General features: G+C 41.5%; 1 protein-coding gene across 4 annotated transcripts in view; it reads left to right on the top strand.

Moving 5' to 3' along the window:
- LOC141257815 (presenilin-2-like) overlaps window positions 1-16,663 on the top strand; it is a 53,521-nt gene that overhangs the window by 29,586 nt on the left and 7,272 nt on the right. For all 4 annotated transcript variants that reach the window (XM_073672823.1, XM_073672824.1, XM_073672821.1 and 1 more), the window contains 3 exons: window positions 875-973; window positions 8,214-8,285; window positions 10,445-10,552. In XM_073672823.1, the coding sequence (XP_073528924.1) occupies window positions 875-973; window positions 8,214-8,285; window positions 10,445-10,552 (279 nt within the window). The remainder of the gene's footprint in view (window positions 1-874; window positions 974-8,213; window positions 8,286-10,444; window positions 10,553-16,663) is intronic.

Raw genomic sequence — 16,663 nt, 5'->3', positions numbered from 1 at the left:
CTCCCAGCCATAGCCCGACTAATGGGTGCAGCCTCGCTCCATACACTTGCCTCTCCCCACCCAGTGACGCTGCTGACTAGTGGGCATGGCCTCGCTCAATTCAAGTATATGGAGTGAGGCCAGGCCCACTAGACGGCTTTTGCCTGGGAGCATGCCGAACGCATACATACCCATCGATCCCGACTCAGAAACTGGTGAATCCCTGCAGCGCATAGAGCGTGAGCTGGGGGATTCATAAGTCTGCAGTCACACAGAGTGACTGCAGACTTATCAGGTAATTGTATGGTCACCCCATAACCGGTTATTGATTATGAGAGTAATGTTGGATGGGTACTTCTCAACTGAATGATGGTCCACATGTGACTGGATATCCTGACTTTGATTGACACGTGTTTGCCCTGAACAGTCCATTACAAGCAGAATCTGTTTCAGAAAATGCTTCTCTTTTGCGGAGTTCTTGGAGCAGTCTCTTTGATGCAGGCGCACCCGCTTAGTTTTTTAAGCAGAATTCGCTTCAGGGAAACATCAGCGGTATTTTCCCTTACTCAGCCAAACAGTCCTGGCCCTTCATGCACATCAGTGACCTAGAGCAGGAAGAAGCTCTTTATGGTGAAACGAATGAGGGTGCGGGTGTGAAATCAGCCCAGTACTGCAGTGTTCAGAATTAAAGTGCTGGTACATTCGTTACTTTTATTATTTTGACAATTACTAAATAACTTTTAATTACAAGGCAATCCCTTGTTGTAGATCTGGATTACCAACTTCTTACAGGTAACAGATCTTCAATAATGTCCAAATCAAAATTAGTTCAGCTTGATAAACTTGAATTTTATACTTGATTTCTTTCATGACTGTATTGTGCCTTTGCTGACAGACTTGCTAGCTGTATTATGCCCAAAGGGCCCTTTGAGGATGCTGGTGGAAACTGCGCAGGAAAGAAATGAGCCAATATTTCCAGCACTAATATATTCCTGTAAGTATATTCCATATTGCGGCATCAGTGTACACATCAAATGCTTTAACACCATTCTAGACAATAAATGAACCATGACTATAAAGTTGCCTTTTTAACCTTTTTGCTGATTAGTTTTTTTTTTTTTTTTTTTTTTTTAATCTTTTTAACTTTGAGCTGCTGATAGCCAGGACAATATTTGCAATTTTGATATATGCAAATTAAATCTAAATTCCAAATATTAAATTCTAAATTCCAAAAGACCCTGATTACACTTACTAGACTGTTTTGCTATTTCAATACAAATCAGTGTTTTATCAGCAGGTGATTGGACAACTGTCCTCATGCCTCCTGGTCCAACCACACCCCAGCACTGATTATCAGCTCTCTGTCACTATACAATGTACACAGAAAGATGCTAATCAGTGGTGTGGGCAGGGTTACAGTATTCGGAGCACTGCTAAATCTGCCACAGAGAAAACTGTGATTCTATCATAACTGCGGCACCCAGTAAACGAAGTGATATATTGCAGGAATGAACCTCTTTGTCCCTACCTAATGATGCTGTCTGATTAAATAGCAGAAGCCTGCTGACTGATTCCCTTTTAAAGAGAATCTGTAATTTCCCAAAATGCCATAAACCTGCATATATCGGGTTAAAATACAGGTTAATAGGTTTCCAATGCTGACCAACCACCTTAGGCCTCCGTATAAACACGTACTTGAAAAAACTGTACCTGTGTTTCCCGTCAGTGTCTGTGTTTCCCGTCAGTGTCTGTGTTTCCCGTCAGTGTCTGTGTTTCCCGTCAGTGTGTCTGTGTTTCCCGTCAGTGTGTCTGTGTTTCCCGTCAGTGTGTCTGTGTTTCCCGTCAGTGTGTCTGTGTTTCCCGTCAGTGTGTCTGTGTTTCCCGTCAGTGTGTCTGTGTTTCCCGTCAGTGTGTCTGTGTTTCCCGTCAGTGTGTCTGTGTTTCCCGTCAGTGTGTCTGTGTTTCCCGTCAGTGTGTCTGTGTTTCCCGTCAGTGTGTCTGTGTTTCCCGTCAGTGTGTCTGTGTTTCCCGTCAGTGTGTCTGTGTTTCCCGTCAGTGTGTCTGTGTTTCCCGTCAGTGTGTCTGTGTTTCCCGTCAGTGTGTCTGTGTTTCCCGTCAGTGTGTCTGTGTTTCCCGTCAGTGTGTCTGTGTTTCCCGTCAGAGTGTCTGTGTTTCCCGTCAGAGTGTCTGTGTTTCCCGTCAGAGTGTCTGTGTTTCCCGTCAGAGTGTCTGTGTTTCCCGTCAGAGTGTCTGTGTTTCCCGTCAGTGTGTCTGTGTTTCCCGTCAGTGTGTCTGTGTTTCCCGTCAGTGTGTCTGTGTTTCCCGTCAGAGTGTCTGTGTTTCCCGTCAGAGTGTCTGTGTTTCCCGTCAGAGTGTCTGTGTTTCCCGTCAGAGTGTCTGTGTTTCCCGTCAGAGTGTCTGTGTTTCCCGTCAGAGTGTCTGTGTTTCCCGTCAGTGTGTCTGTGTTTCCCGTCAGTGTGTCTGTGTTTCCCGTCAGTGTGTCTGTGTTTCCCGTCAGTGTTTTTCCAGTATGGATAAAGAAGGAAATAAATGACAAAGCTTCTCCTATACTTTGCAATGTTAAACTTGGACTTGTTTTGGCTTTGTCAACCATGATCCCGGAAAAAAATGGACATGTGAACAACACCATAGGTTACAATGGGTACTTATTGTATCCGTGAAAAAAAAAAAAAATGGATACCACGCGTACTGGAGAAACGGACGTGTGAAGGAGGCCTTACTGAAAGCTCGGTTACCTGAAGGAAATTAACTTTATTTCACCCAGGAGACACCAGTTTTCAGTGGTAGAGGCGTGCCCGGAGCGGCTGCAGTCATTGCTCAGTATACAGTGAGTAGCATCTGTATCTTGTAACTGATATTCTCAAACTTAAAATGAGCCCGGAATCGCCCCTGTAGTCATGACCTAACCTGCGATATAATGGGTTTGGCCATGGCCCCACTATCAGTATTGGGTCAGTATTTTTTCTCAGGAGTCGGAGCCAAAACCAGATGAGGAACAATCAGAGAAAAGGAATAATAAATGCAGAATTGGTGACTTGTTTCTATCACCCACTCCTGGTTTTGGCTCCCACTCCTGAGAAAAAATACTGACCGAATACTGACCAAATACTGATAGTGAGAGTTGGTAGTGCAAGCTGCCACAAATATGATTCTCTCATTTTAATTTATATTTCGGGCTTCATTTCAGCTTTATTAACCCTGAATCACTGTTATAGCTGCAATGCAGGCTGAGATATGGCCATTACTAGCTAGGACGTATCTTGTACATCATATGTGTCAAACTCCAGCATGTGGGCCAAATCTGTCCCGCAGGGAACCGCCACCCCTATGGGGGGCCCATTATTCTGTATGGAGGACTATGGGGGGCCCATTATTCTGTATGGGGGGCCCATTATTCTGTATGGGGGGCCCATTATTCTGTATGGAGGACTATGGGGGGCCCATTATTCTGTATGGGGGGGCCCATTATTCTGTATGGAGGACTATGGGGGGCCCATTATTCTGTATGGAGGACTATGGGGGGCCCATTATTCTGTATGGAAGACTATGGGGGGGGCCCATTATTCTGTATGGAGGACTATGGGGGGGGCCCATTATTCTGTATGGAGGACTATGGGGGGGGGGCCATTATTCTGTATGGAGGACTATGGGGGGGGGGCATTATTCTGTATGGAGGACTATGGGGGGGGCCATTATTCTGTATGGAGGACTATGGGGGGGGGCCATTATTCTGTATGGAGGACTATGGGGGGGGCCATTATTCTGTATGGAGGACTATGGGGGGGGCCATTATTCTGTATGGAGGACTATGGGGGGGGCCATTATTCTGTATGGAGGACTATGGGGGGGCATTATTCTGTATGGAGGACTATGGGGGGGCCATTATTCTGTATGGAGGACTATGGGGGGGGGCATTATTCTGTATGGAGGACTATGGGGGGGGGCATTATTCTGTATGGAGGACTATGGGGGGGGGCATTATTCTGTATGGAGGACTATGGGGGGGCATTATTCTGTATGGAGGACTATGGGGGGGCCATTATTCTGTATGGAGGACTATGGGGGGGCCATTATTCTGTATGGAGGACTATGGGGGGGGGGCATTATTCTGTATGGAGGACTATGGGGGGGCCATTATTCTGTATGGAGGACTATGGGGGGGCCATTATTCTGTATGGAGGACTATGGGGGGGGCCATTATTCTGTATGGAGGACTATGGGGGGGGGGGCATTATTCTGTATGGAAGACTATGGGGGGGGGGGCATTATTCTGTATGGAGGACTATGGGGGGGCATTATTCTGTGTACAGGTTGGCCCACAACTTTGTTCAAGTTTGACAGCCCTGTTGTACTGTACGTCTTTGGCTTTAGAGTTGCCACGCAGCTAGGATGTTTGAGATGCGCTTTTGGTAAGGAATGGGTTAATCATAGTGAATCAGACATTTATACTATAAGGACCCTCATTGGCTGAAGAAAGAGGATATATGAAATATATGATTTTACTTAGACAAAAGTGAAATAATCTTACAAGGCAGTAAGCAATTACTTTTTGAAAGAAAAGATCATATAGGAAATTTTCAGTCAAAAATAATTTTATATGAATGCTGAATAAGTGAGGAAATCTGTAGATTACTGTGCATCTTCTTTAAGAAGTTTTATTTCCTCAAGATCACCACCAATAGAGGCCCATTTAGGCTGACTGATGCCCAGAAATATGAGTTTATATCTGCCTCTGTCATGCCAAGCTAATAGTAATTCTTCTTTGCTATTTATAAAGCCCAAATGTCAGGAAGGTTTTCTGCATTATTCGCTGGAGTGATGCTACTAATCTACGTTCCCCAGCCCTAGTCTTATACTTACCAGTTGCTTTCTTCAGCTGTTCCTACAGTGACTGCAGATTTGTTGTTTTAGAACGAACAACCCCTTTAAGGGAGGGCAATTTCACTCACTATTTAATTCCATTGACAACGCTGGCTTTCAAACTATGGTGTAGGTGGTGGATTCTGAAGATCACTACCATAGCATTATGTACTAATGTGCAGCATTGTAGATACAATGTTAGACGTTTAACCGGGCAGCTTTCTCTCTTTGAGCCGGACAGATTCCCTTTAAAATAACAACCCTCCTAAGCCGTCTTTATGGGCATGTAGGTCATGGGAAACTGAATAACTTGATACTTTGGGGCACAACCAGTGTGAGATTACCTTTACCCAGTGCTTTGGAGAAACAGGATTCATGCTTGGCTTTGTTAAATAAAGATTCCAGTTTTTATGATAGGTGGAAGTTGTTTGGTAATCTTTGCTCTCACAAATATTGGTAAATACCGCTCTTATCCTCTTTCATAGGTAATGTTAGAGTATAGAGATGGCAAGTGATGGGAATTAAAACATAACATTTAATTTAGTCAATTAAAATGCCAATATACAGTGGAGGAAAGAAAGTATTTAGTCAGCCACCAATTGTGCAAGTTCTCCCACTTAAAAAGATGAGAGAGGCGTGTAATTGACATCGTAGGTAGACCTCAACTATGAGAGACACAATGAGAAAACAAATCCTGAAAATCACATTTGTCTGATTTGGAAAGAATTTTTTTCAAATTTTGGTGGAAAAGAAGTATTTGGTCAATAACAAAAGTTCATCTCAATACTTTGTTATATATCCTTTGACTGAGGTCAAACATTTTCTTTATTTCTTCACAAGGTTGGCACACACTGTTGCTGGTATGTTGGCCCATTCCTCCATGCAGATCTCCTCTAGAGCAGTGATGTTTTGGGGCTGTCGCTGGGCAACATGGACTTTCAACTCTATAGTTTTCTATAGGGTTTAGATCTGGAGACTGGCTAGGCCACTCCAGGACCTTGAAATGCTTCTTATGAAGCCACTCCTTTGTTTCCCTGGCGGTGTGCTTGGGATCATTGTCATGCTGAAAGACCCAGTCACGTTTCATCTTCAATGCCCTTGCTGATGGAAGGAGGTTTGCACTCAAAATCTCACAATACATGGCCCCATTCATTCTTTCATGTACACGGATCAGTCGTCCTGGACCCTTTGCAGAGAAACAGCCTCAAAGCATGATGTTGCCACCCCCATGCTTCACAGTAGGTATGGTGTTCTTTGGATGCAACTCTGCATTCTTTCTCCTCCAAACAAGACGAGTTGTGTTTCGACCAAACAGTTCTTCTTTGGTTTCATCTAACCATATGACATTCTCCCAATACTCCCCTGGATCATCCAAATGCTCTCTAGCAAACTTCAGACGGGCCCGGACATGTAATGGCTTAAGCAGGGGGACACGTCTGGCACTGCATGATCTGAGTCCCTGGCTTTGTAGTGTTTTACTGATGGTAGCCTGTGTAACGTTGATCCAAGGTCTCTTGAGGTCATTCACTAGGTCCCCCCGTGTGGTTCTGGGATTTTTTGCTCACCATTCTTGAGATCATTTTGACCCCACGGGGTGAGACCTTGTGTGGAGCCCCAGATCGAGGGAGATTATCAGTGGTCTTGTATGTCTTCCATTTTCTAATTATTGCTCCCACAGTTGATTTCTTCACACCAAACTGCTTGCCTATTGCAGATTCAGTCTTCCCAGCCTGGTGCAGGGCTACAATTTTGTTTCTGGTGTCCTTCGACAGCTCTTTAGTCTTCACCATAGTGGAGTTTGGAGTGTGACTGTTTGAGGTTGCGGACAGGTGTCTTTTATACTGATAACAAGTTCAAACAGGTGCCAGTACTACAGGTAATGAGTGGAGGACAGAGGAGCCTCTTAAAGAAGGAGTTACAGGTCTGTGAGAGCCAGAAATCTTGCTTGTTTGTAATTGACCAAATACTTATTTTCCACCAAAATTTCAAAAAAATCTCTTTCCAAATCAGACAATGTGATTTTCAGGATTTGTTTTCTCATTTTGTCTCTCATAGTTGAGGTCTACCTATGATGTCAATTACAGGCTCTCTCATCTTTTTAAGTGGGAGAACTTGCACAATTGGTGGCTGACTAAGTACATTTTTCCCCACTGTAAAACCAAGGACACACATACAAAAAAGCAAGCACACTTGACTAGAAACCACAGGTGGGTAGGTGTGAATGTTACCAGAGAGGTGCTGAATATCCCTAAACACATTAGCAGCAATACCGAAGAGCCAAATGGGTAAGAATTACCGATCCAATTTACAAGTCAGTATAATGAAGCATGACATGTACCATAAGCCAGTATATACTCAACAAAAGAACGGGCTCACCCAAGTCTAATAGTTATAAGACACCAGTCCTCATCAGGTCCACAAGAATGGGGGCAAGTAGAAATGCCTAATTGTCATCCTGTTAAAGAACCAGGTAAAGGTGTCCTGATTTTCGTGACCACCTACCAACGCGATTCTTCCCTATGCGGGATTAATCAGGGGATTAAAGCAGTCGGACTAAGGAGGTCTTCCGAGCCTGCCCCCTATGTTTTTTTTGTATCCGTGTCCTTGGTTTTATACGGGTAATGTTAGTGATTTTATTTGGTGAAATCTGTGCCGGCAAGCATGTTTTACTCCCTTTTACCTGTAAAACTGTGCTTTAAAGGGACTGTCCGGCTCGACAAAATGTCGTTTTAGATCTTTTTGAAATAAAAATATATACAATTTACCAATATACTTAAATTAACAAAGATGACCCATTTTCAAGATATCGGCATTGTTCCACTTTTGCCTTGGGTTGTACACATCACAGAATTCCCTTTGTCGGCACATCGCCAGTAGTGATGTAGGTAGGGGGCTACATGACTGGATCATTTCCAAAGCTAAGCCAGCCACCTTCTCTCCCATGATGTATAATATAACTGTACTAAATCATGTTACTTGGTATATAAATTAGTAAGATGTTTCTGATCCAAATTTAACACATTCAAGAGTTATTTCCAAGAAAAACAAGTTCCCCCCCCAATCTTTTTGCTAGGGTATAACCTGCTGACTGCAACTGATCCGACTGCTAGGACTACCAGGATCTCAAGGAGGTGGAGGTGTGCACGTTCCACCTCCGCTTCATTCTTCTAATGAGTTTGTCGGAGACCGCTGATACTGTACTTTTCATATTGACAGAAGATCACTTTTTTGAGGTGGGGTAGGGGTGGAAGGCATGTAATCTTTTAATATTAATGCAGGGTAAAGATGCATTATATTTTGCACAGTCTTGAAATATAAATTCTATTTTGACTTCTTGTTTTAATTTGTTAAAGCTGCCATGGTGTGGATTGTGGGTATGGCAGATTCTGAAAATACAAATCGAAGAGTAAATCAAAATTCAGAAGGTAAGTGTCATGTATGTAGCAAACTGAAGCTAGCAATTAGGTTGGAGTCATGCACATAGCTTGGGTGTGTATTTTGCAGAATTTTTTAAAGGTGTTCGCCAAGCCTCAATTTCTGCAGTCAGATGTTTGCTGTTCAGAAGAACACACAACTACCTCTACACACACGGTGTTATTGTTTGTTGAAGTTTTTGTTGCCAGTGGAGGTAAAACTGTGCTGCCGCCGCGCTGCATGCCTGCTACTGGAAGGAACTTAACTTTATTATTCCCGCCAGTCTTCAGCTTTCAGTCACAGCTCAGTACATAGTGAGCGGTGGCTGTAACCACACCCTGGCACTGACTGACAGCCGGCTCAACACCAGAGGCTGCATATATCAGACTATGGCTGTATGGTCTCAGCCAGGTATGTTTGACTGAAATGGTGCAGTGTTTCAGAGAAAAACATACTTTGAAAATCACTGTGGACTGAGCAGCACAGGAGACTAGTCGGGTTCCCAGCAGCTTCTTTCACCTGCTCCCTTGGAGTCACTAGTTTTTCCCTATGCACGCACACAGGAAGAGATTTGTCAATCCAGTGCAGAAATAGGGGAGAAGCCACTGGGGACCCACAGCTCAGTCCCTGGTGGCTTTTTTAAGTGTTTTTCACCAAAATGCCGCAGCATTTCAGAGCCAAACGTACCTGGCTGAGAACATACAGACACTGTCTGATACATGTTGTGTGATCCATGGGCAGTATGTATCTGCTGTCAGGTTCACTTAAAGGTCTCACTTTAAGGTCAGTGATTGGCTGCAGCATTCACATGAGTAGATAACCCCTTTAAAAAAATTTGCCTAAAGACAGGCAAGGTAATAAAGTATCAAAAAAATCTATATGCATCCATTAAACCTGCTGCTGCTCTTGTGCACCCCACTGTATACCACCTGCACGGGGAATGCAGGGGATTTGTGACTGTGTGCACATGGCACACTGTCACGATTCAGCAGTTTGCACTTTTCTAAGACTGAAAATCCCCCACATGCACAGTGTATAATGTACCTAATACAAAGATAAGATTTTTGGGACTGCTACTATAAAGGAGATCTATCAGGTCCACTAACTGTCACTATAGTGTTATACATGCTAACTACTGTGTTTATAATAAAGTCTTTTTTATTTTGCAAACAAATTATTTAAAAAAAGTACATTTAATCTACTGCTCTGCATATGCTAATGAAGCAGGAGGACCATCCTGTCAGCATGTCTCTTCCTCTACACTAGTTCTGCCTTGGATCCTCTAATTTCTACACTGTTTTACCAGTGAGAAGTCTGAGAACCTCAATAATCGAGTTTTAATTTAATGAAATAAAAGTTAAATTTTTTATTAAATTATGACTCCTTTTTCTCTTTTTTTGTGGTATTATGTGATGGAGTTTTTCAGCTAAATGCAATCAATATGCAAATCTGGCATTTTTAGACATGATAGGTCCAATCAAACAAAGTAATTAAATAAATACCTTTATTAGAGTTATGGTTAAAGTGACACTACATGCACAAGGAAAGCCGCATTACAGTGACCATACAATGTTGTTATTTTGCAATTTGTGCTGATGGGCGTGCTGGAGTTACATGTACCGTATTCATGAAGAGCGCCTCTGCCGGATGTTATTCCACACTTAAGGACTGGAGTAGCATTTCTGGCATAAGGTACACCACAACTTTTTATGAATTTGAGGGCAAGCTTTGTCTTGTCCTTGCTCTGCTCAATTTGGTGGAGCTGGCTGAAACTGATGTGAAAACACCAACATTTGCAAAAATTTATATATTTATTCATTTATTTTTAAATTAAAGATCATGATATGAAGAAAAAAAAAAAAGTTTGGGAACATTATTTTTTAAAAAATACATGTAACACTAAAAAAAACAGATTTAAACAATAGATTATTTTCTGTTGACGACTTACTAATAAAAAGATAATTGACTTTTAATTTTGCATGCATATAAATGTTATGGACTGTAGGAGTTGTTTCTAAAATGACACTGTTAGGCTGTATTTCTAAATCATCTGCACTCTTTTACTAATCAATCGTATGGATCTAGAAATCACATTGAGCATATATTTACATTTTTTTAATCTGCTTATGTTTTTTTTTAATTTGTTTTTTTTTTATTTATTTAAATGTAGAAGCATCAGAAAATGTTAACCACATATCACAAGTGGACGCAGAAGCTCCAGAGTCTCAAATTCAGACACCTAATAGGACTGCAATGTCAGATGATGGAGACGAGGAAAGTAAGTGGAAAATGTGTTTAGTCTACAGAATTCCATAAATAATTTGAAAAAGACAATATATAACACACACACATTCTTGCTGTTATGCAGCTCAGCTATAAAAAAGAATAAATCCATAATTCATGAGCAAGGTGATATATATTTTTATCCCTGTGAAATAATGGGTGAGAGGTGAAAGTAAACCAACTAAGAGGTGGCATAAGGAAAAATGGATAAAGTGAACCTGACAGCTGACACATGCTGCCTGGTCTATAGACAGCATGGCTAGCTGGTGACTAGTCGTACAGGCAGATCCCCGATGGCTTATCCCTGCTCGTTGCCCTGGATTGAAATGTCTCTGCCTACGTACTCATATAGACGGAGACCTGTCAATCCAGGGCAGTGGGCAAGGAGAAGGTGCCAGGGACCTGCCTGTTCGACTAGTCTCCACCATGGCCCAGTCCCCAGTGGCGTTAAAACTGTTTTTCTCTGAAACGCCGCAACGTTTGAGTCAAATATACCTGCCTGAGATCATACAGCCTGTGCCTGATGCTTGCTGCTTGGGGATCGGGTGGGATGGAGGTGTTCACATTAAACGTTTGTGGAAAATTATTCTTCCTTTAACACATGACCCCACAAGTGACTGAGGAATTCTCCCCCAAAGCTGGACTGGAAGCCTAGAGCAAATTAAAAGGCCAAGCCCACTTCCTCCTTTGAGGGTTTCCTATCCTGTGGACACAAGAGGTTGGTGCATTCTGCTTGAATGTCATGAAAATTTAACCTCCTGAAAGACTGAGCGGCTTTCAGCATAAGTGTACAGTGCCTCAGTGGCGTGGCCTGCTGCCTCAGTGGCGTGGCCTGCTGCCTCAGTGGCGTGGCCTGCTGCCTCAGTGGCGTGGCCTGCTGCCGGGCTATGGCCTCATGCTGAAGTTTGGGACTGTTGTTTTTTTCCTTGGATAGCAGTAGTTTGATGTGGTGCAATCGGACATTTGAAGAAGAACCCAGAAGAAGATTGAGTTTTTTTTCTTTATTTTTTTCTCATTGGAGCAGTAGGTATACTCATTCCGATTTACCTAAGCTCTGACTTTCCGAGAAATCATTATTGGTCGAACAGTGTGCTGCTCACTGTCTCGGGCAGGTGAATGTGCTGGATGCCACAGCCTTTCTGGGTTATAAGTCCCCTCTGACGGGACGTGGTGAATTTTCCTGGCACAAGTGCTTCAGCGGAAACACCTGGCTGGGAATCCACTGATGTGCGCAAGCATATGAGGATGCCAAAAGAGGTGCATGCCTTGATGACCTCACCACTGGCACCTGGAGCGACCCCTCTATCGATAAGACCTTCTCGCCGGGAACTTGAAGGTTATCCATGGTGAGATGAACACTGTTTGCAAAGACACAGGTAAGACTCTTCTGATTGCTACTGAAGAACATCATAGGAAGTCAATTACATGGTTTTTTTTCTTTCTACAGTATGATACTCTGGGTTTGAAAAATTTGAGCTATCGGTTTATAAGCGATAAGAGGGCTCTCAGCTTGTGTTACACTCATGTAGAAGGTGTATAATAAGGCAGCCTATATGCATAGAATTCCATAATGGATTATTGCCACCTTTTTCCATGAAATAGGGGTTGTCTGTCAATCTTTGTGATGCTATCGTGTTAAAGCATTGTTACGAGGGCTATTAATCTTTGACATATCCATTTATACCGAGGTAATTAAGAGATGATATCTCTACCATTTCCAGGTGCCTGTGGGAGGTTTTGTATATACCCAGCTTTTGTGTGTGTATACCCCTGTGTCTGAGCATCGAGGGGTCTAACCTTGGCAGTAGCAGTATACTGGAATTCTATGGTTTCCAGTTTTTCTCTGGTGGCATTAAATTTGTAGGAAAACTCTTTTTTACAGATTCCTTTTTTTTTTTTGGTACATTGCTTTAATTGTGAAAAGTTATCCCAGTATAAATTTTGACTTAATTTTTCTTGACTGGTTTATACAACATTATGTAAATACCCTATTTAGTATATTATGGCTGGACCGTACAACATAATTACATTTTACCATTTACCTTTCGTGTCTCCCTTATTTCCTCATAGATTGTAAGCTTGCGAGCAGCAGGGTCCTCATTCCTTTTGGTATCTGAGTTATGTGTTATTCTATGAGAGTGACTCATGGGAAACGGTAGCGACATAATACATATAACAATATGTTAGAATATTAATGTCTAAATAGAGATAATAGCTACCACATAGAAGGACTATATAGGGCCAATCGTCATAACCAGACATGAGAAACAACACGCAAAAAGGATTCATTGAATGCCATATCCATATCAATACAATGATACCTAGTGATATATATATATATATATATCTGATGATATATGGTAATGGCCATAGAGCATAAATTCCCCCTTTATTTCAGATATTACTGTCCCCCAAGTTCTACTTAGCCTTATAGGCATGATAGTATGGGATGGTAAACTTCAATGTTAAACACATCATGTAGTTTAAAAGGCGATGCAATGCATTACCAGTAAGTGAACAACAGGAATGGGGGGGGGGAGAGAAAGGAGCTCCACCTGGCCATTACCATACATCATCACATATATAATATATCACTAGGTAACATTGTATTGGTATGGTATTCATTGAATTGTAACTCCATCGCTGCGCGTCCCATGTTTGCATAGCTGTTTGCACCTATACACTTTTTTTCACCTGTTGGATATTTTTCAATTAAAATACATTTTAATTGAAAAACAAATATCAGGGCTTTGGATTGTCCTTTTTGCATGTTGTTTCTTGTGTGTTAATCTGTAATGTCTTTATTGTTTGTACAGGTCACCTCTAAAATCTAAAGTGCTGCAGCTTATGTTGGCACTATAGAAATAAAAATTATTATTATTTTAATCAGATTTTGTTCTTGTAGTTAAGGAAAGGTCGTCTTTTCTCTAAAATGACCAGATTCTGTTGGTTAGTATGTTGATCTTCTTGGGTTTATTGGTTCTGCCTTCTATGGTTCCTCCTTGGGTCTTTAATCAGGGCTTTTATGCATCGGTCTGTTTGTAGTTTTAGTGGGCTACCCTCCATGTTTTCTCCCTTTTACTTAACTACAAATCGCAGTCCGTACTCCTGGTGGTGTTGTATTAAAGCCAACCTTGTAATGTATCCGTTAATTCTGCAGATTAGAGTTCTAAAATGGTAAACTGTGTATAAAGTCTGGTCAAACCAGTGAAATCTCGGGTAAAGGGACCCAGTCATATTCCCCTAACGCTATTAACCTTCATACATAGGGTTAATTTGCAGATTATTAGTGTTCTAAAGCTGCCCGGCCACCACACTGAAAGCATGGCTACAAAGCTTAAATTAATTTTACACCACTCAGTACGTGGTGAGCAGTGACTGTAAGCACGCTCTGTCACATTGACTGACAGCCGTCTCTGCTGTGCGTCAGTTCTGAGATGGCTGTCAGTCAGTGTGCCAGGACATGCTTACAGCCACCACTCGCTATGTAGTGAGCGGTGACCTAAACCGCGCTGGCAAGCCTCTAACTGAAAGCCGGAGGCTCCCAAGAGGAATAAAGTTAATTTCCCCTCGGTAAACATGCTTTTATTGTGGCATTCAGGCAGCTGAGAAAAATAATAACCTGCAAATTAACCCTATATCTGCAGGTTAATAGCATTTGGAGACATGGCAGGTTCCCTTTTAACACTTCTAGTTGTAATTGCATAATGGTAAAAAGCAGTACAGTCTCAATCTAAACTACTAATTGGGGTTATGTTGGTCAGACCAGTAATCTCTGTTATTGCTCCTAATTAATATTCCTAGTTGGATTTGCATGATTTTAAAACTAATAAAATGGCCTGTATGAAAATCCTAGTTAATACCCTTAGGTGGAATTGTAAGATGGTCAAATCGGAATTAATGGGAATCTCAGTAGCGTCAATTCTCCTAAGCCATCTATATGCAGGTCCTAGAAAGTTTAATAGAATGATGCCTTAACATCTGAATTTCAATATTTTACTTCAGAGAAATCAACTTTTTTTATTTTTTGCTGTAAATGAGCTCTGCTTGATTACAACCAACACAGTACAGCAGAGTTGAACTTTGTCTCATTACAAACACAACAAGCACATTTGCAATTGTTGTCACACAGAGCTTTAAGCTCCGCTGTATTGCCCTTCCCCCACACTAGCTGCCTGTGAGATGGAAGCTGATTTTGTTTCTGCTTTTTCGATGCCAGAAAGAAAAGTTGTTTTCTCAAAATATCTGATGTCTTGTTACGTGTATATGGGTGTATAGATATGATTTTCTCATCAAGTTGAGCAGTTGAATTCTTATTGTTAGAGGGATCTATAGATGCCTTTTACACTAGCTTATATTTCATAGAGAAGGTTTTTCCACATAGTATTGTATCTTACCTTCCATTGGGACTTTGGTACTTTATTTCAAGAAAGAACTTTTGTTTTCTTGAGTGAACGATTCTTCCTCCTTTCTCAGTCTTCACCCTGTTTTTTTTTCTTATAAACATCGTGGAATGGTCTTCAGTTTCTTCAGTTCTTTGTTTTGAAAAAATTCTCACAACCAGTGGTCCCTCCTTATGGGTGCGTTCCTCTGTTAATCTCGCATTGGTGCTGTCAAGGGTGATGGGAAATGTTCTTACAGGTAATGTTGTTTTTCTAGAACTAATGGCAGCATCTTTCCAATTCCCTCCCTTATGCTTGTTGTTTGTGTGGAGTTTCTCTCTTTCCTGTCTTCTTTTGATATGTCTAAATATTTACAAAAGTTGCAATTTTTGAGTACGTTAATAGTTCAGCTTTTCCAGCAACTACTCTGTAATCCACTGAAGGAGGAAGTAGATGGTGTCTATTTGTTTTGCACAAGTCTTCTTATCCAGTAGTGGGGGAAGATCGCTATCATATGTGCTGCTAACTAATGACTCGTTTTGTGACATTTTTTCTTACCCTTAAAAGTCAACAGTGGAGCACAAAACATGCTAAAAAACCTTACATCTTTGTTTGCCATTTTTAGCATTTTGGTGTTTTTTTTTCTTCCCCAAAATGCAGGCTTTTAAAACACCAGAAAAACTGAATGTTATGAATATGCATAACAGAAAAAAACTCAAGTAAATTCCAATGAGTTTTTTTTTTTTTACAAGTGTTTTTAAAGTTCAAAGGAAAAAAAATCATCCAAAAACTGTCTTATTGCTGTTCTCATAACAGAACATACTTAGTCATATTTAAAGTGCACCTGTCAGCAGGATTGTGCTCAGTAAACCACATACACTGTCAGGTGGGCAACATTACACTAGCCCCGCACTACTAGATGTAAAATAGGAGGCAGGTCAATGAAGGCACAGTGAGCTATCATACGAAAGTAACGATTGCACAAGAACCACAGGACTAATTTCATCAACCAAGGTATCATTTTACTCAGTGTAATGTCGCCCACCTGACTATGTAGTTTACGGAGCACAATCCTACTGACAGGTACACTTTAAAGCTAATGTTACGATACAGAGTAAAATCTTAATAATCCAGACGTTTAGATTTGTTAATCTAAGAGAAATACCCTATTATCTTTGTGTATTTGTGTCTGGTCAATAAGAACAGACCAGTATTGGTATAACCCTGAATGTTGAATTCTATTCCTTTGGAAACAATCATGTTCACTATGCTAATGACAAATTGTACTAAAAGCCAGCTATTTACAACCGCCCCTGTGATACCAACTATGTAAGTAGATTATCTCAAACAATATTATCTGAGCCCTGCACCTTTTACCTCTTACCTGTGCCTGATGACCTCACACAGATATAAATAGGGATGTCTTTAGTCCTGGAGACAGAATGAGACTGGGGACAGAGAATCAAGGAACATCAGAAAGACTTTAGAAGGAGAATGAGAGACAACCTTCAGGACAGCAGATGGATGGCATGGCATCTAAAGAGACACAGATTTGAATCCTATAGGATTCTATCCTAAGGGTACCGGCCCTGACTGGAAAGATTTGGATCTGTTCTATTAACCATCAGAGAGACATGGATACATTTTGGGGAGTCCAGGAGAGGATGAAGTCATCTGGCCCCATGGATATGTTTTGGGGTTGCTAGGAGGGACCCACCAGTCGC

This window comes from Phyllobates terribilis, unplaced genomic scaffold, assembly GCF_046119375.1.
Source record: "Phyllobates terribilis strain yellow unplaced genomic scaffold, ASM4611937v1 Scaffold_3__8_contigs__length_932513732, whole genome shotgun sequence".
NCBI lineage: Eukaryota > Metazoa > Chordata > Amphibia > Anura > Dendrobatidae > Phyllobates > Phyllobates terribilis.
Note: the sequence above shows the minus strand (reverse complement) of the source record. Positions and strands in the feature narration are given on the sequence as shown.